Source organism: Sus scrofa, chromosome 1 (assembly GCF_054392235.1).
Source record: "Sus scrofa isolate SSC_HxYL_T2T_F1_AM1 chromosome 1, Sscrofa_HxYL_maternal_Yorkshire_Landrace_v2.0, whole genome shotgun sequence".
Taxonomy (NCBI): domain Eukaryota; kingdom Metazoa; phylum Chordata; class Mammalia; order Artiodactyla; family Suidae; genus Sus; species Sus scrofa.
The window spans coordinates 80,964,628-80,990,654 of record NC_139383.1 but is presented as its reverse complement, the minus strand read 5'-3'; the positions used below and the strand labels follow the sequence as shown (position 1 = coordinate 80,990,654).

Here is a 26,027-nt window from a genome sequence, read left to right as displayed (position 1 = left end):
TGTCTATAGTGACCCCGAAAACCCATGTGCTTCCAATTTAATAGATGAACTATACCCTAAATTCACAAATAAAGTACATATAGCAACTTAGGTTGTTGCTGACCAAGATGCACTTAGTTTCCCCTTAGCTTGACTAAAATTTAGATAGGCTTCTTTCTGACATTAAGTTTGTTACATTCCATTTTCTTAGTGCCTTTGCTCCAGAAAACCTGCAATTATAAATTCTTTGTCTGCCTTTTTGTGATGTAAATCTCCTCCCCGGATGGGCAGCTTTATGAGATTGAGGAATGTCTTTCTCAAGGACCAGGAAGCCATCTTTTGGAATGCAGTTATCAAGAAAAAAAAGACCCTTGTCTCTGTGTGAAGATAGAAGTTGAAGTTCAATAAGATAAGGAAGATAAATGCCAACGGTAAACACAGATGGACATATCACATTGACCAAACCCTCTTCTACATCCTCTAGCACTTGTTGAGTAGCTCACCCCAGGATTTAAAAATTCCCCTGCCTTTTGTTTCATTGGAGTGGAGTTTAATATTTCTCCTCTACTGCAATAGTTGTCACCACTATTACAACAGTGTTAAGTTTTCCTTGCCTGTTTCACTGGTCTGGTACAGTTTTTTTCAACATTAACAAATTTTATGCTTTTCCTTTAAAATACTTTATAGATGGGATCAGGGATTTTTTTCTAAAGTACAGTTGAATGTGACCACAAAACTTAATACAAAAAAAATAATAATAAAGAAAAGCACATTTCTATTAGCCTGATTTTATAGATTTAATGACATAGAACATGTCACTAAATCAAAAACATAATTTTAATGAGTTCAACATGGTTCCAGTTTTATGAGAAAAAAATATCAACGTATTTGTATAAAGAAAAAGATACAGTAGCCATCATTAGAAAGTGAGACTATTATATAATTTAAAGTTTATTTTTCTATTTTGCTAAATGATATCAACATTTTCAAACTTAAGTATCAATGTATAGAATTACTGCTAATATTTAACTCTTCAACTTTGAATCTGAGTGCCACAAAAGATTCTACTGTTGGCAACTGGCTTAGGGTATATTCATTAGCTATGCTTGATGGTACTCTTTCTCATAGAAACTATACAAAGAGACCTTAAAACTCTGAAAAAAAAAAAAAAAAAAGAGAGAGAGAGAGAAAAAAAAAAAGGAATATTGAGCTAAGTTTTCTCACTTTTCTAAAAGTCAATATGGAAACTTATCTATAGAACATTTGAAACTTTCCTAGGAAGTTTCTACTAAGCTAATACTGAGGGAAAAGAGGGAATTCTTGAGCAGCAAGCTGTAGAAAATAAATATGCCTTACAAGCACAGGAGGCAGTCTCTGTTGATTAAACACACACACACACACAAATTCCTTACAAAAATTTGTACATCTCCATCCTCAAACCTCATTTGTATACTGGTCAAACTGAAATCTTCTTTCTAGGAAGAGTAATTTATCACTTGAATGACTTTCATTCTTCTTACATAGGGACTTAAGAAAGAAGCAGTCAGAAAGGCAAAACTGCAGAGTGTGGTGTCTGAATTGTCAAGGAGCCAGAGTGACTCTGTCTATCATTTTTGTATGTGGGTAACTGTTGGTGTTGTCAGGAAAGCTCTCTCCCATTTTCTTCAAACTTCTTCTCCTTTGTTTATCTGGTTGAAATGTTCCTTTACAATATGGCTGTGCTACAGCCATAAGCCCTGCAGGTGTTTATCAGAGGTTCACATGGCTGTCAAAGTAGAAGGCCCTCAGTTTTGTAAATAGCACTCATGAATTTAGGAGAGAAAAGCAATGATACACTAGGGGAAAAAAGCAGCTTGCATTACCATATTATCATATTGTCTGTGTTTTTTTCTTTTTTTTGATGAAAAAGAGTCAGAGTCTGAAGAAACATATAAGCTGATGGGGGTTTTTTTAAGTTGCTAAATTACAGACTTTTTTTTTAAGAGAAGCTGAAAAGTATAAGAAGATAAATGGAAGATCATTTGCATAATAAAAAGATTTTTCACATCACAAAAGAATTTCAAGGGAGATTATAAAATAGGTATATCTTTCATCTTAAAATTTAACTATACTGATTCCTCCAAATTAGCTCTATGTAAATATTTTTAAAATCCCATCTATTTACAAACTTAAAAATTAAAAATAATGACTCTTTTTCTAAACACAAGGAGAAATTCCATACAATTATTAATTGCCAACAAATAATTATAAAAATTGTTATTTCTATTGATAAACAACACTGATCACAGAAAAAATTCTCTATTTACCTTTAAATCTAAATGAAAATAATTGATATTAAATGACATGTTGTCTTAAGATATTTTTGTGAACATAAATCCTTTAGCTGTTTCCTTTAGCTGTGAAAAGTTGTAACATGATTCCACAATAGTGTCTGACTTGTGAAATAGCTGGAAACTCATTCTTATCCTTAAACAGCCTTGCATGGTTCAGCAGCTATCTTCTGCTGAAATCACTGATATGGATGATTGTTTTTTGACTTCTAACCTCTGTGTAATAGAGATTAAGTGCTACTTGAGTGGAGTCAATGTTTTCTAGTATTGTTAGAATTTGTAGGGAAAAATAGAGCAAAGTAGAGGGGAAGTGTGAGATAAAGGGGGGCAGAATTAATACAACTAATGCCCATGTCTCTTATCTCCTTTATTAAAATCTAGATTAAGTAGATAATAACTGGTATGTCCTTATTCCTTGTCTAATTAGCTGTTGGGCCCAACTGCATTTATTGTGTTTTATTTGTTGACCTGTTTTTGCTTGCTAAATCCTTTGAGATTTTGAACAAAAGGTGAATTTCTAAGACCACACTAATGAAATTGTTGTGCTTTCCTATGTAGATAAAGAGGTTGACCAAAAACCTTTACTAAATGCCGTCTAAACTGAACAAAGAACCACATTACTTTTTATCTTAGCATATTTGCAAGGGATATGTCTATAAAATAGATATATTTGGAACTCCATCTGTTATTATGAGAGCCTTATAAAAAATAATTTTATATTCTAAAGCTAAAAAACTAACAGAAAATACTTAAGAATTTGATAGGGCAAGGTCCTGCAAAATGATGGTTGGAATCAGAGAAGGGAGAAATATGTTTCAGTTTTTTCTGCTATTCATAGAGTTCTTTGACAATTTTTGATTTTTAAAAATAAAATTATTTTTATTGGAAACTAAACAGAAGATTGTCTGTTTATAAGTATTTAATTACCTAAGGGCACATGCCTAACTTTCTCTGTATGTATAGAGAGCTCCAGTAATGTGAGTGGATTGGTCTAAAAGACTCATTTAGTCTGCATTTCACTCCGTGCCAATGGCAACAAGTGTTGATTGACGTTGTCTGCATACTGTCTTTGAGAAGCCAAACTTACTTAGCTTGATTGGGTAACAAGAACCCTGTAACATAACAGTTACCTATGGAGAGGACATTCCCTTCAGCAACTTGAAAATAAATTAACAAAAAGATGGCAAAGCAATCCTAATTATGATTAGAAACATGGAAAAGATTGGCAAAATTACTCTGAGAAATAAAATGGAACTGAATTTATATTATTTGTGGTCAGGAAAATCTACACAGAAAGCCACATTTTGGGGGAAAATAAGCTTAAATGTTTGTAGAGTTTGCAGATAGAGCAAACACTATATTGAGGCCTATGTCCACAATCACAGTGGATGCAAGAGTAAGTGAAAAATATGCTGTGTTTTACCTAATGTTAAAAATGTATTCAAGTCCCCATGAGCAATTTCTATAAGTAAAGCTAAGATGCAGAGTTTTTAAATATTTTGATGCCAGTCTTTGTGTGCTGTGTAATCTTAACCTACCCAGAATATAAATTAATTTTATAACTTATATTCTGAGCAGGAATTTGGAATGATTTTGTATTCTATAAAGTCTCCTTTGTATTACTGATGCTCTGATTATGTTAAGCACCTTGTATTTTTTAATGTAAAGTCTTTTTTCTTTTTTGCAAATGTTTCTATGAAACATTATACTTTGCTGCAAATAATGACTCCAGAACTATAGTAACAGCATAATGTTTTATACATAGTCTGTTGAAAAAAGATTCTTATATAACATTAATAATATTAAAGATTCCCATGAACATATATGTAAATAATTTTTACTACAATAAACTGTAGCAAGGATTAGAATTTCTCAAATGGACAACCAATTCCATGAGATGAATATATTGACCCTATTTTGAAAGCTTTCATGTATAGGCATATTTACTCTCATCGGTAAGTAGATAAGTTTCCTAGATATCTACTGATAAGTTTTATGGTAATTTCTTTCTAGTGTCTGCCTTTTCTCTTTTTTTCTTTTTTGGTGGCACCTGCATCGTGCAAATGTTCCTGGGCCAAGGATCGAACTTGAGCCTACACCAGTGAAAATGATGAACCCTTAACTGCTAGGCCACCAGGGAACTCCTGGTAAACTTTTTCTAAATGAAACCCTTGATTTTAATTTGTTCCCTCTTAGCCACTACTATTGATGTAAAATTTTTATAATGCTCCTCACATTATAATATCATTGCTTATTAACTCTAAAAACTTTGAGGAGGTAACAAAAAAAAAATCAGTGTTATGAACCAAGACACTGAAACATTAAAAACTATAAAATAATAGCTTTTTGATAGTGGCAGCCCTAAGGGAAATATAAATTTCATCTCAGGAAACTGAAAACAAAAAACTTTCTTTTACATTTATCCTAGTCCACAAACTGAAGGGCCATATTACATTTACAGTAGAAATGGAGAAAATACACTCTCAGTATCCCAAGATGATATATTTAGTTTAATGTATATATTGAATATGAAATTAAGGTTAAGTAAAAAAAAAAAAATAGGGCACAAAGAATAGAATGAACCTTGGTAGATGAATCTCAGCTCAGAAAGGTACCTAAGTTATTAAGGGCCGCAAGAGCATGATTCCAATATAGGTACATTATTTGCAACATAAAATATTCCTCTAATGTTCCATCACTATCCTGTCTTATCATCTGCACAATAGCTAGAAACTGTGAAAGAATATACTGTGCCTGTAAAGACTGTCATTAAATTTAAAAGTTACAGGAAAATGAACATGATTTGCCAAATCTCACTATTTTATTCTTTTACCAAATAGGAGCAACTATCAAATTTCAGATATTGTAGTCAGCTTCTAGTTAACATCAGGTTCTGAAGAAATACAGACGCTAAAAAGATGTAGTTCCATTCTCCAGTGGTCCACAGAGAAATTTCACTTATGGATACTTCTTGGCCTTGATACTATGTCATTTTCTGAACATAAATCTGAGGAAGTGGGAATTTAAGGAAAATAATATTGTCTCTTTTACATTTGGCATAGTATATTGTTGTAATGTCATTTTTTCTGTAATATTTCTAAATGCATAAGTGATTAGGTTTTTGGTATTTAGAACATTCCACAATGCCTAAAAATTGTTTCTAACTTCATTTTTTCCACTGAAGAGTTGTTGTATCACATAATTTAATAATAATACTGCAGTAGGAAAAATGTGATATAATCAATACACTCTATGATGGTCTTCAGGAAATGTTTAAGAAGAAAGAATTCTTTTTCTTATAATCTTTCCCTATTCCTTGCAGAGGTCTTTCATTTTACTGTTTTTTTTTTTTTTTTCACTGTTAATCACTTTGCATTTTGTAAACTTAAGTGGCTGAATTTTTATGGTTCCATTTTCTCTAGCCTGAGTTTTCAACTATTTTCCTGTTTCTCTTCTGCATAAGATATTCTTAGTCTCCTGCAAGTGATTACTTATGTGAAAGAAAGCTTCTGAAAGCTAATATATCACAGAAAAAGTATATCAAGTGCTGCGTCCTCCCTGAGGGGTAACAGACTTGCTTTGCATTTATACAGCGAATAGCCTTGCTTTTGCTCAAGCAAACAGTGACTCATTATGTGTAATTATTACTTAACTCAAAGTTGCCTTTATATTTTCTTAGCATTTAGGTTTTTTACAATCTATTTCAGATTATTTTTATCTACTTATTTGGATATTATACTATATAGAAGCAAAATATAAATTCAGTTATATAAAAATAAAATTAGCATTCCCAAACACTTTCTTTTAAACAATTAGCATTCCCAAAACTCCTTTTTCTTCTAAAATCAATCTCTTTCTTTTATATATATAAATATGTATTTATAAATATGTTTATAAATATAAATATTCAATATATAAATATATATTTATAAGTATGTTTATAAATATAAAGTCTATATATACTTATAAATATTGGATATTTATATACTTATAAATATATAAATATTTAAATATATATAAATATATATATATAATTTTATTTTATCCATTCATCTGTAGATGGACACTAAGATTGTTATAGTCAATTAATCTGCAAGAAAAGAGGCAAGAATACACAGGAGAGAAAAGATAGTCTTTTCAATAAGCGGTGCTAGAAAAACTGGACAGCTAAATGTAAAATAATATTAGAACATTTTCCCACACCATATCTACAAATAAACTAAAAATGGACTAAGACCTAAATATAAGATGAAAACCATAAATCTCTTAGTAGAAAACATAGGCAGAACACTCTTTGACATAAATTATAGCAATATTTTTCTGGATTCTGTCTTCTCAGGCATAGGAAACAAAATTGAAAATAAACAAATGGAACCTAATTAAACTTAAAAGCTTTTGCACAGCAAAGGAAACCATTGACAAAATTAAAATGGTCATCTACAATGGGAGAAAGTATTTGCAAATGATATGAATAATAAGGAGTTAATATCTAAAATATATAAATAGCTCATACAACTTAATATCAAAAAAAATCTCAATAAAAAATTGGCAGAAGATCTGAACAGACATTCTTCCAAAGAAGATATACAGATGCCAACAGGCATATGAAAATATGCTCAATATCACTAATCATCAGAGAAATCAAAACCATAGTGAGATATTACCTATTACCTATCAGAATGGATATCTTCAGTTAACAAATGTGGAGAAAAGGGAAACCTAGTACCTTGATGGTCAGAAAGTACAATGGTGCTGCCACTACAGAAAAATACGGACATTCCTCAAAAAATTAAAAACAGAACTACTACATGGTCCAGCAATGCCACTGCTGGGCGTATATCTGAAGAAAATGAAAACACAAATTCAAAAAGATATATGCACCTTAATGTTCACAGTAGCACTGTTTATAACAGCTAGGATATGGCAGCAACTTATTATATACTTTTTAACATAACTTCCTTTGTCCTATACCTCTGTTTTCCATGTACTGCTCACATTCACTCCCTGTTCCTCTTTCTTAAAAACCTCCTTCAATCAACATTGGTCATCAAGTCCTGCAAATCTCTCCTGCTCTATAAGGCCAATTCTTACGACCACATTTAAACCTGTAGTAAGTACCCCATCATCAATCATGTCCGCACACTTCATTCATCTTATTCTTTTGAAAATGTTAACCTTCTAACAAACTATATAGTTTACTTATGTATTGTGTTTATTATCAGTCTCCCCCTGCATAAAATCTTCCTAAGGGTGTGGATCCTTGTTTCTTTCACCTACACACCTAGAATAGCACCATACCTGTAGTTCAAGCTCAATAAATATTTATTACAGCTGGTGCAACTAAGTATTTTACTTTGGTACCTTGAATCTAGTGACATTCTCTTACTTTAATGTTTCTTGTCCTCCTACTCCACAGGGCTTGTCCTTTACCAAACACTTTTTGAGTCTGTTTATGAAAGCCTCAGCATTGCCTTGTAAAAGCCTAATGGGGAAATGATGATGATCTGATGTGAAATCACAGTTCCCTTTGGGGCACTGGAGAGGAAAGACATTTGTAAACACTCCCAAAGCAATTTTTTTTTTTTTCCTTCCCATGAACTCTATGGCTTTATTTTATTTACTTTTTGCTATTCTGTTAATTCTTTTTCTTAACTACAGAGAAAAGATACTAGAAGAAATTTAAGTGACTTGCCTAATAACCAAGAATGTCACGTGTTAGGATGAGAAATAAATGGGGGAAATTACAGGACAAAAATCACTGAATTGCCTTCCAAATTATTCAATGACTCTTTGCTGCCATAATAATTAACCTTGTACACATAAATTAGAACATAAATCGACTTTTCTGCTTTATTTTTTATATTTTAAAATTTTTGTCTTTTTAGGGCCACACCCACAGCATATGGAAGTTCCCAGGCTAGGGATTGAATCAGAGCTACAGCTGCCAGCCTATGCCATAGTCACAGCATCACTGGATCTGAGCTGCAGCTCACAGCAGGCAACGCTGGATCCTAAACTCACTGAGCAAGGCCAGAAATCAAACCTGCATCCTCATGGATACTAGTCAGGTTTGTTACCGCTGAGTCACAATTGGGACTCTCCCCTTTATATTTAACCAAACTTTTAAAGCTTTATGTCCTACTGATCTCTTAAATGTAGCTTAAACACAAAGCAAGTTGAACTACAGGAAGCTGGCTTTTCATATTTTCCATGCTAATACATTTGACACACTTGCATAGATAGGTTTGATATAATGCCCGAAACCTCTTCAGAAAGACTAGGATGGAAGGTATTGATACTGAGTTTCTGGAGATATTTATGGGGCTGAAGTACATTAGGAGAATTTGTATAAAGATCTTAATGCAAATTCTTCCTTCCTTGCAGGAATCTGCGGACTGAAGATATTCAAGATAACCTAAAATACAAATGGTTACTTGATGGACTGTTTAAAAAATACTGGAGATTATATGTAAAGTCCATGTTTATTGAAAAAAAAATGTTAGGATAAAATTTTAAAGTCATTTCATTCACTGATGTTTCAACATTGATTACTGCAGAGTCTGTGAATAATACATGAAATATAAAATCTCAACAGCCAAAAAGTTAGCAGTACCATCTCCTCCTCTCTAAAAGTCTTTTTTGGCTGATATCTCAAAAATGTACACCAGTGAATATGTCAAATGATTAATATTTTTCATCTTTGGAGAATGTTTGGATTCTCAACACTGAGAAAACATAGAATGTAAAATTTCCATTTGGAGTAAAAGGAAAATCAAGAAATGCTGAGAGGCTCACAAATGATTAAGCTGCACCAATAAAGAATTTACTAGAAATATGTAAACATTACATACTAGGAGAGACTTTCCTGCTGAGCAGGGTTAATGGGTTCAGATAAGCTTGCGGCCTAAGTAGGTTCTTTACTACTTAGTTTTTTCCTTGAAGAACCCCTCCAGGTGTGTCTGCTGTGACAGCAGTTTCAGTACTTTAACAACACAGTGCTTTTTGATCTCATTTCAGCCGCTGTGATTAAACAGACACACATCACTTGCTGTGCCACAGTGAAAGAAGCTTGCAGTTCACCTTTGCTGAATTAGTACCCACTGAGCACTGCAAATATTTAAAATGTCAATCCATTTGATAATGTCAGAGAGGGCTGCAAATACCATAAAATGACACCAAGGAAGCATTCAACACAGACAAAAGAACAATTTAACATCTCTCTCCTTCAAGGTAAAATGAGAGTAAAATGGAAAGAGTAAACCTCTGATGAAGTTACTAAGGTCAGCAAATTTAATAACCCTAAGTGGGACATGGACTTACAAGTCACTGTTTTAGTGCCTTCTCTGACAAAAAGTGTTCTATTGCTGATCTTAATCCCCATGCTGTTGCAGGAGAATTACTTTCTATTGATACAAGATTAGGCAGTCCTTACAAGAAAATCTACGTGGTTGTCATTCTTAGGCATTCTGTAGGTTCTTGTTCTAAGAGCCCAGCTCTAAGTGGAGACTTCACCTTTCAAGTGACATCTTTATTTCTTTTTCAAGTGTGTAATTCCAAAAGGCAACAATGGAAGATATCACACCAGCGTGAAGTTGGGCAATGTCAGCAAAACCAGAGACCACCCAGATATCTCATGATCCTTCCACAACCTGGTATTCAACTCAAGTCCAGAATGTAACTATGTCTTGGGTGATTTTTGTGTTTGTTTAGATTGTAATTGTTGAAATGCAATGGGTAAGATTTCAAACTTATTTTTTTCTACTTACATATGCATTAATGAGGGTAAAAGGCATAACTGCTCTACAAAAATATCCAGGTCATTCCTCAAGCAAAGAACTTGAGGGCAACTTACCCAGTCTGTGGGCAGCTCTGATCCTTGGGGCCGTTGAGGGTCCAGGAGAGCAGCTCTGCCATGTGCACATGATCTTCCAAGGTCATTTGAGTCCTTGTCATTCTTGCCTGTGGAAAGAGGGAAAGAGCTCTAGATTTTCTCTTCACATGTGCAGTAGAAGCTGTACATATCCCTTTCTCTCACATTCTACTTGTGTGAACTTAGTCACATGACCACACTTCGTACAGTTCTGGGAAACATAATCTAGTTTCCAAGAAGAAAGCAAAGAAATTAATTTCTCTTCATAGAGTATTTGTCTATTCTTGTCATTGTATAGGAAAAAGAATAAGACTTGGAGTTGAACCTGATAAACACAAAAGAATATGTGAACAAAGATGTCAAGAATATTCAAATATTGATAAGCATAGAATACCCACATACAATTTTAAAATAATATTGAGATATCTGTGTCAGCATCCAAGATCACAAATGTATGGAAGTAACATACATACTACTATGCATAGTTAACCAACAAAGATTTATCACATAGCGCAGGGAAATATACTCAATATTTTTCAATAACCTATAAGGGAAAGAATCTGAATTGTGTTGTACACCTGAAACTAACACAACATTATAACTCAACTATACTTCAACAACAACAGAAAATAAATACAAATAAAACCCAAATCCCTTTTAATGAACATGTTTGTTTTTTTCATTCTAAGCAAATGAGTAAATTTTGTTTTCATCATTAGATGCACCTACTTTTCTAAATGTAAAAAAGTTTAAAAGATATAGTAAAACTTCAGTTAAAATACCATAAACATTTATAATGACCAAAATTTTGAAAATTATAGAAAACTCAAGTTTGAAAGTATAAAATTATGAAATGCACTATGCTATTCCTTTAAATTGCTGCATAATGGATATTATGAGCACTTACTCTAGAAAAACACAATATTTTGGAAAGGAATGTTATGCTTTGATTGGAAATTTCCCAAGCTTAATCTTATCTTATTAATTTTAGAAATAATCCCTTTATCTATTACCTTTTTTCCTCAATCGGTGTTTGCATACTTTCAATACATATGGATTATTATCATATTTTCTTTAAACCATATCTGAACCATGCTTTTAAAGTATAAATACTATATTTGGTAAAGAACAGTCTAAGTAAATGTATCACAATTAAAATAGTAAGAGTAGGGGCCTATGATGCAGATAGTAAGCTCTGTCATAGGCTATGTAGAATGCTATTTCAAATTCAATTGCTGAGCTGATCACTATTAACCTCACACGAATCAGTTCCCCTAACTCAATCATTTTCATGGCCCTTCTTAGAAGTTCCCCCATTTTATCTTTATCACATACCATTTTTCTAACATTTTATACCTAAATAATAATATTGTTTTAGATGTGGAGTTGGTAATTGTTCTCAATTTTAACTTGAATTTCTCTCAGGTTGGTAATTATAGTAAAGATTATTTCTTGGCATCAGAATTTCTATTCTTCTAAGTATAATACTCATAATTCATTCATCTATTTTGATATCCAGTGAATATTTCTTGAGCATCATCTAAGTGCCCGGCACTGTACTAAGTCCAGGGGCTTCCGTGTTGAGATCAAAGAGACAGAACTTGTTCTCACAGAATTTATAGTCTAGCAGGGAATATAGCTATCAATGAAAGAATAAAATATTTAAATTCAAACTTTAGATGTAACAAACATTTTGAAGAAGAGTTACTAAATATTCTCCAAGTTTACAATAAAGAAAATTGACCTAGTCAATAGGAATAGGGATGTACTCCCTGAAGATAAACTGAGTAAGCTATCATCCAGGGAAACACTGGGAATAACTAGGTAAAAGCTAAGGTTAAGGAAGTATCAGAGGGTATCAGCTTGTGTCATAAAACAGTATAGGTGCACCCAGGAAAACTAAATATAAACCAGCCTTGCTAAAAGCAAATTATGAAGATGAGTGAGGTAGGAAGGGTTTTACAAAGCTAAGCCATATCAAGAATTTGGTTATTTGGTTCTTAGAATTATTTTAAGCATACGGGTGATAGGGCCAGCCTTATAGTTTAGAAAAATTGCTCTTGCTGGTCTATAAAGTTCACAATGAGGGTGACATGAGATGATAGAGTGAAGTTAGGGGGATATTCTGAGCTTTCTTTACATGAAAAATTATTACAGTTTGAACCATGATTTTGGTAATGGAGAGGCAGAAAAGTGAGTTTACTCAAGAGCTATCTAGGAGGTAACATCAATAAGACTTTACGTAACACAAACGGATGAAAGGGAGCTAGAAGTAGTATTGAGAACGACCCGTTGATGGGGATGGTACTTCGAACCAAGGGGGAAATATCATAAATTTCAATTTTGAATAGTTTGATTTGAATTACTCTGAAGGTATTCTGAACTGTCATGTAGGCAACTGGATAAATGAATATAATGCTCAGAGAAGACACAGTCTGGATATGAAAAGCTGTGAGTCCCCTTTACAAAGGTGACAATTTAGGCCAGGGGTATGGATACAATTAGGTAGGTAGAAGACATGGAGTGAAAAGAGAGAATATACAAGAAAAATACCTGAAGAACTTCTACTGTTTGTGGCTTGTAGAGGACGAGCCTACCAAAGAAAGAGATAAGGTGCACATAAAGAAACAGAAGAAATATTAAGGTAGTGTCATATCAAGTAATCCAAAGTAATAGAATGTTTAAAGACCAAGATCAACAACATCAAAGCCTTCTGAATGCTAACATAAGATTGATAATGAAAAATGTCCATTAGATCCAAAGATGTTGATATTATAGCTCACCTTCGCAGGAGTGAGAGATATAAAACAAACAAAGTGTTAAGGATTCTGTGATAGGTGAAAAAATGAAGGCAGTAAATAGCGATCTTTCTTACCAAAAGTTGACTATGAAAAGGTAGGGTGAGATCAAGCATTACCTTGAAGGTCTAGTGAATTCACTGTTTTTACTAATCCTTTTTTGATGCTCAAATCAGAAATCTTTATGTTTAAAGATTGTTGAAGAGAAACAAATAAGCTGAATATAGAAGTGAAAGAAGAGATAGTCAAAGTAGAGAGATGAGGACTTAGGTTACAAAATATTGGTGGGAAAGAGAAGACTATTTTTTTCAGTAGAGAAGGAGAAATTTATGGGGAAGATTGAGTGGGTTTAAGTATTCAGCAGAGGTAACATTAGTCATTTGCCTTCTGATGGCTTCCCTCTTGTCTGTAAAAGAGGGGACTCTGTCAGGAAATTGTGAGGATTGGAAGGCTTGAAAAAGTCCTTGCCAAAAGAAAGAGAATATGTATTATGGAAGCAAATGTAGATAATCATTGATGCCTCTCTTACTAGGAGGCATCTCATGAGGCAAATCCTAATTTTACCTAATTAATATAATCCTATTACATTAATAGAAGGAAAACGAAATAAAGGTATCTCTGATTTCTGTATCCATTTGTATATGAAGGATACTAAGGATTACAGAAAAATATAAGAAACCATGGATTCTTTTAAACTTATTGAGATCGACAACCATTTGACATTTAGAATGAGAAACTTTTCCTTTTGTCAAACATGGCTCTTTCTATTTTCCTAGCATGTGATTTTAGCTAACTTCAAATGTGTTTAGTACAATAAATTCTTCTTTAAGAGCTTTTTAACTTAATTGTTAAAAGCTTGGCTTTTAGAAAGACACTATAGTTTGTAAATGGAAAGGACTATACATACTGCATTAAAGTGTTTCAGATCATTTACCTGGATGCCATAGCTTCAAAGTATTTTGAGAAAATTTCGCATTTAACAAGAAGAAAAAATTTTTTTTAACTTTGTCAAAAATACTTAAAAAGAGAAGTATATTGTACCATTCCAAATGACACAAATCTTTGAAAAATTGGGGGGTGAGAATAAAAGTAAAGTCTGTTAAGTTTTATTGAACACAGTGTTATTGTCACATGCTATATGTATAGCAGGCATAATAAACAAGAGGATTAGACAGCTTTGCTAACTATAATACTGAGAATCTAATAAAAACTCCTACTCCTTTCCCCAAAAAAATATAAGTAAGCATTTTCACAACATTTCTCTCTCCCTCTTTAATTTTACTACTACTCAGCTTCCTATAGAACAAGAAAATATTGAAAGGTAGTAACAGTGGTTTCATACTGACTTCAAGATGACAGACTGATGACTAATCATTGAAGCTATGTTCTCATCTCACTCAAGCTGAAATGCTTTTTGAAATACCACTAAGTCTTGTGTAGATAAATCAATACATTTATTTCTGCAAAAGTAAAAGAATCCTACATTTTCAAAGATGGATTGTAAAATTATAGGTTTGTAGTAATCATCAAGTTTCTTTGTAATGCCTAGCACAATTGAAGAATTCACACATTGGATCAATAACTGTTGCTATCTATGGCAACATTTCTTGAAGGAGGGGTAAGCTGATGAAACAGTTTGGTGACATATAGAATACAAAACGTATATGTCATCCATGGAGATAAGATAAGCAGTCTTTAAAATGTTCATGTGTGTATCAGAAAAAAAGAAGTTCTCAAGGGGGAATAACCCTGAACCTGCCACTGAAAATCACTGATTTACTGTCTTTTGCAATGGGTAGAAATCTGGCTCATTTACTGGCACCTGTTTCCTTAAGTGGATACAGAAGAGAAAGAGACAGAAACAGAGACCCAGATATCAATCTCTAGTGAGACTATTTTAGAGGTTCACCAATATACTTCCATTTTTTTAAATGTACCAACAGCTCAAAAGTCCATCAGCAGATGTGTTTGGATAAGCAAATTGCGGTGTATACACACAATAAAATATTCAGTATTATTGAATCCATAGAGCTCTTGTGATTGGAATACATGACCTTATAAAGGAGATTGCAGAGAACTAGATTTCCCCTTCCACCATGTGAGAATACAGTGAGAAACTGCTGTATTTAAATCAGAAAGTAGGGTCTCATCAGACACTGAATTTGTCAGCACCTTGATCATGGATTTCTCAGCCCCCAGAACAGTGAGACATAAATTTCTCTTATTTATGTATAAGCTACCTAGTCTCTGGTATTTTGTTATAGCAGCCCAACAAAGATTTAAAGGTTTTATTGTACTATAAGTGAGGTTTTTATCATATTTAATGAACACTGGCAAAACTTGAAGTCCATATTTATTGCATAATAATACTAATGCTCATTAATTGACTATGTTACTTCACTAAACTTACCCAGTGATCTTTTGAAGTTATGTACTATTATTCTCCTTTCTCATATTGAAAAAACCAAAATTCACAAAGTTTGAGTTGACTTCTCAGAATTATGCAGCTAGTGAATGGTAAACTAAGCTTTATTTTTCTGACTTCAAAACCTGTGCTCTTTTCATTTTATTTCTCTGACCCATACCACGAACGCTTGGATCCCCAGTCACACACTTTTTCAGCTGGACTCTGTTATGTTATGATCTACAGTGAGAACTACATGGTGCCTACTTTACAAGAGGAAAAGTTAGAATGAGTCAGAGAAGACAGGCAAGTATATTTGCAGATGGATGAGAGGACAAGGAAGGAATAAAATTCAACATACAATATACTCAGAAGGATGTTTGTGATTCCAATTCTTAAACCCCAGTCTTAAATATGTGAAAATATTGGCAATGTATGAAAAGCTAAAATAAGCAAAACTATTTGTCATTTACAGTAATAAATTGAAGAAATAGTTAATATAATTCAATAATTACACAAAATGACTGGCAATTGATTATTTTTCCTTCTGAATTATGAAAATAAGACATAAGCACTAGTGTTTCTCCTTGAATATAAGGGGTTAGTTGGTGGAGGAAGTAGACACTGGGGCTAAAGATGCATTGTATTGAGCACATAAAAAGATGTAAGTGGAATATGGTGGAATATCCCTTTGTTAAGGATCTGTAAAATATAATACAAATTGTGATATTGGCGGGGCTAAAAGAAAAAATTAGCAATAAGGAAATTTATATATCTATATATACATATACACACACATGCATCCACATTAGATATATATATATTTGTCTGTGAACCACTGGATTTATTATAATCTGCATATACTTTTCACTTCTCCCATCTTTTAGTAGCATTTATCACACATTTTCAAATAGAGAAATATAAGAACCAAAAACCCTGGTTTATTTCAAGTTTGTCTATTTAACATCTAAAAAAGATTACATATCCTGAAAATTCATGAAAATATTAAAATTCTAAAAATCAAAGGTAAATAAATCAAAATTTTTATCTTTTCAAAAGTTAACCTTTTCACTTAACAATACTGTTATGTTTCTCATTTTATTTTTTTTACAAAAACCTCAATTGCATGTGCTTGCCCAGTGGTTTTGAGTAAGTTATGAAATTCAAAAAATTATTTGTAGCATTTCCAAAATATGTATCATTATATATCTTGTCTTCTGCCATATAACTTTCTATCAATCATTATGGTTGACATGTTTCTATTACATTAATACATTTATATGCACAGATTGTTTAAAAATTTTGAGATGTTCCATACTACTTATAGGATAGTTGAATGTTTGTAGTTGTATCATCTTCAAACAGAAGGAACAAGATTAGAAAATGACTCTGATGTTAAAAAAAAAAAAAAATCACCAGATTTGCAGAGTGATGACAGTTACACTTTTTCTTAGAGGCCTCAAGTTTAAATATTTTAATTCCACATTTCTTCATTTTGCTCTATGTATCAGTATGAGGAGACTAATACATCCAATCTGTACTCAGATTTAATCTTGCTCAGCATATTTATTTTGCTTTTACAGGCTCAAGCTGTAAAGTTTACTAATAAGCTTGCCAAGGATTCTGAATATTTTCTGAAAACATTTTATAATTTTTCTGATATTTTCTCAATTGGTGGTTTCTCACATGGAAGACATAAAAAAAGTGCTGAATATGAAAATAATTACTTAATATTATCTAGTTTTATTTTGTATTGCTCTAATTTGTCCATGGATTGTGTTACTAGACAAGCATTTAACATAATTTTCTTCCTTCTTATAAATTTGCTCCTCATACTCTATGGAGAAACCACTGTAGTTCTGATTAATGCTTATGTTACTCAGGTATTCATAACTGCATAGCTTGGGTAACTGATGTCTTTAAATACTTCCTTCAAATTCTTCCAAAGTTGTACAACTATATCAACAACAGAAGTGTAACTCTCATGATAATCCAGGCACTATCCTACAGACACATAGATCATAGTCTGTTATGTGACATAGCAGATATCAGAAAAGGTATCTAGGAGTTGATCATGGCTTCGTGGCTTCAGAACCCAACTAGAATCCATGATGATGCAGATTTTTACCTCTGGCCTTGATCAATGAGTTAAGGATCCAGCACTGCCACAAGCTACAGTGTAGGCTGCAGATGTGGCTTAGATCTGGTGTTGCTATGGCTGTGGCATAGGCCAGCAGCTGCAGCTCTGATTCAACCTCTAGCCTGGGAATTTCCATATGCTCACAGGTGTGGCCCTAAAATTTTTGTTTTAATTTAAAAAAAGAAAAAGTATCTAATAACCCTATCCAAAAGGATGTATGACCTTGCTTTTCTTGAAATAAATGAAAAAACATCTGAGAAAAAAGTTATTGTAACAGTTGAATTTTTTTTTTTTGTCTTTTTTGCTATTTCTTGGGCCGCTGCCAGGGCATATGGAGGTACCCAGGCTAGGGGCTGAATTGGAGCTGGAGCCACTGGCCTATGCCAGAGCCACAAACAATGCAGGATCTGAGCCGAGTCTGCAACACACCACAGCTCACGGCAATGCCAGATCGTTAACCCACTGAGCAAGGGCAGGGACCGAACCTGCAACCTCATGGTTCCTAGTCGGATTCGTTAACCACTGCGCCACGACGAGAACTCCCTGAATTTTTTTTTTTTTTTTTTTTGTCTTTTCTAGGGCTGTACCCGTGGCACATGGAGGTTCCCAGGCTAGGGGTCTAACCAGAGCTGAAGCTGCCGGCCTATGCCAGAGTCACAGCAACGCCAGATCCAAGCCATGTCTGAGATCTACAGCTCACGGCAATGCTGTATCGTCAACCCACTGAGCGAGGCCAGGGATCGAACCCACAACCTCGTTGTTCCTAGTCAGATTCGTTTCCACTGAGCCATGATGGGAACTCCCAAGAATTGAAGTTTTTAAAAAATACATGGCATGAGTGAGAAAACATCTGAGTATCAGTAAAGAAACAAAATGATTAAATTCTGTAATTACTTTGCTTGACTACCCAATTTCACTTGCCCCTGTGCAAGTCTAATCATCCTAAGTTTTAATCTTGATGCTACTACCAGAATGCTAACTATATTAACTCAAGAAAATCATTTAATGAAAGCTTCTGCAGAAAAGGGATAATTCTTAATTTGCAGAGTTATTATGAGAATTAGATTGTGCTTCTAAAGTATTTAGCGGTTCCCCAGGATATACAAATAAAGTAACAATTAATAAAAGTCATCATTGACTACTTTTCCCTTTCCCACATAAAAGCAAATTTTCAATATCTAATAATGCCTACCCAGCTCTTCTCCCTGGGTTACCCTTATCAATTCCTCAAAAAACCATATTCAGTGCAATAAAACTTATTCTGCTTAAGACTTGTCTACTCTCAGCTTCACCTATATTGAGTCCCTAATAGGTATTAATCACACCAAATCTATATATATTAAAATCAAATATGTTCTTCTCAAAGACATAAATATGTAATTTTTATTCAAAAAGCAGCCTTTATCTGATAATCATCTGCTAACTACAATTCGACCAAGTATTCAATTGGCCAAGTATTTTAAGTTCAAATATTTTGAATATTGTTTTCTACTTGTTGGAGACATGGATGGTCAAGGAGCATATGCAATTAGAACCGTTTTCTGCATTGGTGAAAACATGTTGATTTCTTTCATGTACAGAGAATTTCAGTTGGAAAGGAACATACAATCCCACAACTGGGTGTATATCCAAGGGAAACGTAAACAGGATATTGAAAAGATATATCTACTCTACCATGTTCACTGCAATATTATTCACAATAGCCAAGATATGGAAATCACCTAAGTGTCCATCAATGGATAAATGGATAAAAAAGATGCAGTATACATACATACAATGCAATATTATTCAGCCATATGAGAGAAAAAAATGAGGGTCTCTTCAACAAATGATACTGGGGTAAGAGTAGAGCCACATGCAAACAAAAAATTGTACCTTATTTCACACTATATTCCATGTGACATGAAAAGTGCAAGCAACAAAAGAAAAAAAATTTAAAAATTTAATCAAAATTCCAAATTTGTGCTTCAAAGGACTCCGATAGTGAAAAGTCAACCACAGAGTGGAAGAAAATATTTGCAAATAATATATCTGATAACAGACTTTTGGGTAAAACATGTAAGAACTCTTACAAGTGAAGATGACAATAACCCAATCAATTAATTGGAAAAGGAGCTGAAAGGTATTTTTTCTTCACAGAAGAAATATATTCGAAAGGCCAATAACCAGGAAAATATGCTCAAAATCGTTAGTCATCAGGTACTTGCAAATCAAAAACACGAGATATCACATTACACTCACTAGGATGAAGAGAATAAAAAAGTCAGAAAAGTGATAAGAATGTGGAGAAATTAGAACCCTCATACACTACTTGTATAAATTTAAAATCATACAATCACTTTGGAAAGTGAAGTGGGAATTCCTTAAATGATTAAAGACAGTTATATGACACATCAAATACACTTTAAGAGAAAATAAAATACATTCACATAAAAAGCTATACACTAACATATATATCAGAATTACTTATAACAGTGAAAATGTGGAATCAATCCAAATGTCCATCAACAAATAACCAATGAATAAGTGTATAAACAAAATGCACTACATATATGACAGTGTATTATTCACAAAAAGAAATGAAATACTGATACATGCCTGCAACATGGATAAATTTTTAAACAGTACATTAAGTGATTTACAATATTTTATTAGCCTCAGATGTACAGCATAGTGATTCTGTATTTTTAAAGATGATACTCCATTAAAAGTTATTATAAGAAAATGGCTAAAATTCCCTGTCGCTTATCTTTTTTTACACATAGTAGTTTGTATGTCTTAATCTCATACCTGTATCTTGCTCTCCCCACAAGTAACCAATAATTTGTTTGCTATACTTCTGAGTCTGTTTCCATTTTGCTGTAGTTTTATAGTTTATATTTCATAAATATGTGATATCATACAGTTTGTCTTTGTCTGACATTTCACTAAGCATAATATTCTCTAGGTCTATCCAAGTAGCTGCAAATGGCAAAATTTCAGTCTTTTTGTACCTGAATTTTCCATTTCAAATACACACACACACACACACACACACCATTCTTATTTTTTTTTGGCCATACCCAATGTGGAACTTCCCAGGCCAGGAACTGAATGTGCACCAAAGCTGTAACCAGAGCCACAGCAGTGACAATGCCGGTTCCTTAACCCACTAAGCTACAAAGGGAATTCGACATACCACTCTTCTTAAGTCTTTGGTCATTTGATGGCCACTTGGGTTACTTCCATGCCTTGGTTATTGTAAATAGTGCTGTTATGAACACTGCGGTGCATACATCTTTTCAGTTAGTGTTTTCATCATTTTTTCTTTCTTGTCTACTTCGGGCCATACCCAAGACATATGGAATTTCCCAGGCTAGGGGTTGAATCGGAGCTGCAGCTGCCCACCTACACATAGCCACAGCAATGCCAGAAACAGGCGGAATCTGCAACCTATAGGCAGAATGGCAACACCAGATCCTCAACCCATTGAACGAGGCCAGGGATTGAACCTGTGCGCTCACGGATACTAGTCAGATTTGTTACCACCGAGCCACAACAGAAACTCATCTTTTTGTTGTTGTTGTATACCCAGAAGTGGAATGGATGGATCATATGGTCATTCTAAATTTTTTTAAGAATGCCCATACTGTTTTCCATAGTGGATGCACCAACTTACAGTCTCAACAGTGTGCAAGGGTTCCCTTCTCTCCACATCCTAGCAAATATTTGTTATTTGTAGACTTTTTGATAATAGTCATTCTAACAAGTATGAGATGGTATCTCATTGTTTTGATTTTCATTTCTCTAATAATTAGTGATATTGAGCATCTTTTCATGTGCCTGTCGGCCATCTCTATGTCTTCTTTGGAAAAATGTCTATTCAGGTATTCTGTCCACTTTTTTATTGGGTTTTTTTTTAATATTAAGTCATATGAGCTGTTTATATATTTTGGATATTAACCTCTTATCAGTCATATCATTTCCAAATCTTTTCTCCCATTTTTAAGTTGTCCTTTTCTTTTTTTTGATGGTTTTCTTTGCTGTACAAAAGATATTAAAATTAATTTTGCCCCATTTAAAAATTTTTGCTTTCCTTTCTTTTGACTTAGGTAACAGGGCCAAAATAATCTTGCTATAATTTATGTGAGAGTGTTATCCTTATGTTCTCTTTTAGGAATTTTATGATTTCAGTTCTTAATTTAGGTCTTTAATCCATTTTGAGTTCATTTTTGTTGCAATGTGAGGAAGTGTTTTAATCTCATTATTTTACATGTAGCTATCCAGTTTTTTCAGCACCACTTATGGGAGGGATGCTCTTTCTCCACTGTATAATCTTGCTCCCTTTGTTACAGAAGAATTGACCATAGGTGCATGAGTTTATTTCTGTGCTAGTTTGTTCCATTTAATTATGCATCTGTTCTTATGCCATTACCATTCTGATTTGGTTACTATAGCTTTGTAGTATATTCTGAAGTCTGGGAGGATGATACCTCCAGCTTTGTTTCTTTTACTTAAGATTGCTTTGATCTACAGATTCAATGCAATCCCTATCAAATTACCCATGACATTTTTCACAGAACTAGAACAAACAATCCAAACATTTATATGGAACCACAAAAGACCCAGAATCGCCAAAGCAATCCTGAGAAACAAAAACCAAGCAGGAGGCATAACTCTCCCAGACTTCAAGAAATACTACAAAGCCACAGTCATCAAAACAGTGTGGTACTGGTATCAAAACAGACAGACAGACCAATGGAACAGAATAGAGAATCCGGAAATTAACCCTGACACCTATGGTCAATTAATCTTTGACAAGGGAGGCAAGAACATAAAATGGGAAAAGGAAAGTCTATTCAGCAAGCATTGCTGGGAAACCTGGACAGCTGCATGCAAAGCAATGAAACTAGAACACACCTTCACACCATGCACAAAAATAAACTCCAAATGGCTTAAAGACTTAAATATAAGACAAGACACCATCAAACTCATAGAACAGAACATAGGCAAAACACTCTCTGACATCAAAATCATGAATTTTTCTCAGGTCAATCTCCCAAAGCAATAGAAATTAGAGCAAAAATAAACCCATGGGACCTCATCAAACTGAAAAGCTTTTGCACAGCAAAGGAAACCCAAAAGAAAACAAAAAGACAACTTTCAGAATGGGAAAAAATAGTTTCAAATGATGCAAGCGACAAGGGCTTAATCTCTAGAATATATAAGCAACTTATACAACCCAACAGCAAAAAAGCCAATCAATCAATGGAAAAATGGGCAAAAGACCTGAATAGACATTTCTCCAAAGAAGATAAACAGATGGCCAACAAACACATGAAAAAATGCTCAACATCGCTGATTATAAGAGAAATGCAAATCAAAACTACCATGAGATATCACCTCACACCAGTCAGAATGGCCATCATTAATAAATCCACAAATGACAAGTGCTGGAGGGGCTGTGGAGAAAAGGGAACCCTCCTGCACTGCTGGTGGGAATGTCAACTGGTACAGCCACTATGGAGAACGGTTTGGAGATACCTTAGAAATCTATACATAGAACTTCCATATGACCCTGCAATCCCACTCTTGGGCATCTATCCGGACAAAACTCTACTTAAAAGAGACACGTGCACCCGCATGTTCATTGCAGCACTATTCACAATAGCCAGGACATGGAAACAACCCAAATGTCCATTGACAGATGATTGGATTCGGAAGATGTGGTATATATACACAATGGAATACTACTCAGCCATAAAAAAGAATGACATAATGCCATTTGCAGCAACATGGATGGAACTAGAGAATCTCATCCTGAGTGAAATAAGCCAGAAAGACAAAGACAAATACCATATGATATCACTTATAACTGGAATCTAATATCCAGCACAAATGAACATCTCCTCAGAAAAGAAAAGCATGGACTTGGAGAAGAGACTTGTGGCTGCCTGATGGGACGGGGAGGGAGTGAGAGGGATCGGGAGCTTGGGCTTATCAGACACAACTTAGAATAGATTTACAAGGAGATCCTGCTGAATAGCATTGAGAACTTTGTCTAGATACTCATGTTGCAACAGAAGAAAGGGTGGGGGGAAAAAAATGTAATTGTAATGTATACATGTAAGGATAACCTGACCCCCTTGCTGTACAGTGGGAAAATAAAAATATTATAAAAAAAAAAGAAAGAAATCTGAAAAAAAAATACAACAAAGTATCATTGTTTTCAATTACTAAATTTGGTACTATCCAAATAACATATGTACCAACAAATATACTAATAAAATAGTGAAATCTTACCATTAAAAAAAAAAAGATTGCTTTGGCAATTCCAATGTTATGGGTATTTTGAGAGAGATTGCATTAAATATGTAGATCACTTTGAGTAGTATGGCCATTTTAACAATATTAATTATTCCAATCAAAAAGCATGTGTTTTCCACTCATTTCTTTGAATAATCTTCAATTTCATTCATCAGTGTTGTAAAGTTTTCAGAGTATAGGTCTTTCATCTCCTTAATTTAGTTTATTCCCAGATATTGTATCATTTTTTATAAGTTTTGAAAAAGGATTTTTTTTTACTTGCTCTGATAGTTCATTTTTAGCATATAGAAAAACAACAGATTTATGTATATTAATCTTATATCCTTCAACTTTGCTAGTTCATTTATTGGTTCTAATAGTTTTGGGGTGGATATTTTGGCTTTTCTACATAAAGTGTCATGCCATCTCAAATAGTGACAGCTTTACTTCTTCCCTTCCAATCTGGATGCCTTTTACTTCTTTTTTACTGTCTGATTGCTGTAGCTAGGACTTCCAATACTGCAGTAAATAGAAATGGTTAGAGTGGTTATCCCTATCTCGTTCCTGACTTAAAGAATTACCTGATCACGTGTATTTTTCTTACAGCTTTTGTTTTTTAGATGTCCTTCAGCTAGTTTCTAGTTAGCCTTCAGTAAAAACTGTTCTACATGTAGACGTATTTTTGATATTTTCATGGTGGGAGGTGAGCTCCATGTTCTCTTACTCCACCATCTTGATCGATCCCAAAGTTTCTTTTTTAGGTGATAAACATGTTCTAAATTTAACTTTGGTAATGTTGCAAATAGTTGTGATATCCTAGTATCAACTGAAACATACTTTAAATGAGCGAATTGTATGGTATGTGAATTATATTTCAATAAGGCAGGTAAAATTACTTCCATATGTTCTTGCTCTATGAATCAGTATTTCTATTCCTAGGTATTCACCTAAGAGAAAAGCTAAACCATACCCAATAGGTATAATATAAGAATAGAAACTTTATTAAGGTCTTCACACTAGAAATTATAAAACTGTACATGAACAAGTGAAGAGGGGTCAAATCTTTATACATTCTTATGATGGGATATGCAATAAACTGTTGACACATTATTGATGCAATAATGTGAATATGTTTCAAAAATCTTATGTTGAGTGAATTAAGCCAGATAAAGGAGTACATATTGTGTTATTTCATTTTTGCGAAGTTCTAAAATGCAAATCTGACCTATATTGACAAAAATCAAATCATTAGTTTCCTGAGATTGGGGAGCATGCTGTACAAAGGGATATGAGAAAATATTTTAATGTAATGAAGTAATTCTGTATGTGAAATAAATGAAAGTTATACATTTACATATTTATATATACATATTTGTCAAAACAAATATAAATATTTGTCAAAACTTAGCAGCTACACAATTAAAACAGCACATTATGTATATAAATTATATATCAATGAAGCTGGTTAATATGTATTTGATTTTATGAAATCAAATCTTCCAGTTCAGTAATGGAATATATCTCTTATTAATTCACATTTTTCAGATTCTTTAGTAATGCTTTATATTCCAATAGCATTTTAGAACTTTATTAGTATTTTATAATTTTTTTACTATTGTCAATTTTTCCTTTTCTGAGTGCTGCAAATTTGGAGAGAGCTACTGATTTTTATATATTAATCTTGTTATAGCCATTTTCACATAGTTTTACTTAATAAAGTTTTAGTAAATTATCTTTCATAATCTAGTAATGAAATTATGTCATGTGCACTTGAAGGGGAATTTTGTATATTTTTCTTAACTTGCCTTGATTTTATTCTATTATGCCTAATTCTAGTACTTAAATATTTTAAAAAATTAACTGATTTTGCTGAATATGCCCTTAATTTTCTCAATTATCATTTGAATTTCAAACTTAAAATATTATTTGCTCTGTAGTTTTAATCTTTACATACTTTCCACAATTTCCTTTTAATCTATTTAATGCATTTTATGAGTAATAGCATCTGTATTATATCAAATTCTTTTAGATTTTTGTTGATTTAGATATTTTTCTCACTTAAGTTCTTGATGTTATGATTTATTCAATTAATAAATATTTATTGAGCTCTATTGTGCTCCAGACACTTTGCTAAGCTCCAGGGCTACAACAGTAAAAAAGTCCAGTGAAGAAATTTATAAATAAATAAGCACAGGGAATATAGGAGTTAATATGTGATTAG

The 26,027-nt window shown here is 33.2% G+C and overlaps 1 protein-coding gene across 12 annotated transcripts in view; it reads right to left on the bottom strand.

Moving 5' to 3' along the window:
• Positions 1-26,027, bottom strand: part of LOC146406165 (uncharacterized) — an 888,277-nt gene that overhangs the window by 315,587 nt on the left and 546,663 nt on the right. For all 12 annotated transcript variants that reach the window (XM_084963663.1, XM_084963630.1, XM_084963627.1 and 9 more), the window contains one exon: positions 10,162-10,268. In XM_084963663.1, the coding sequence (XP_084819789.1) occupies positions 10,162-10,268 (107 nt within the window). The remainder of the gene's footprint in view (positions 1-10,161; positions 10,269-26,027) is intronic.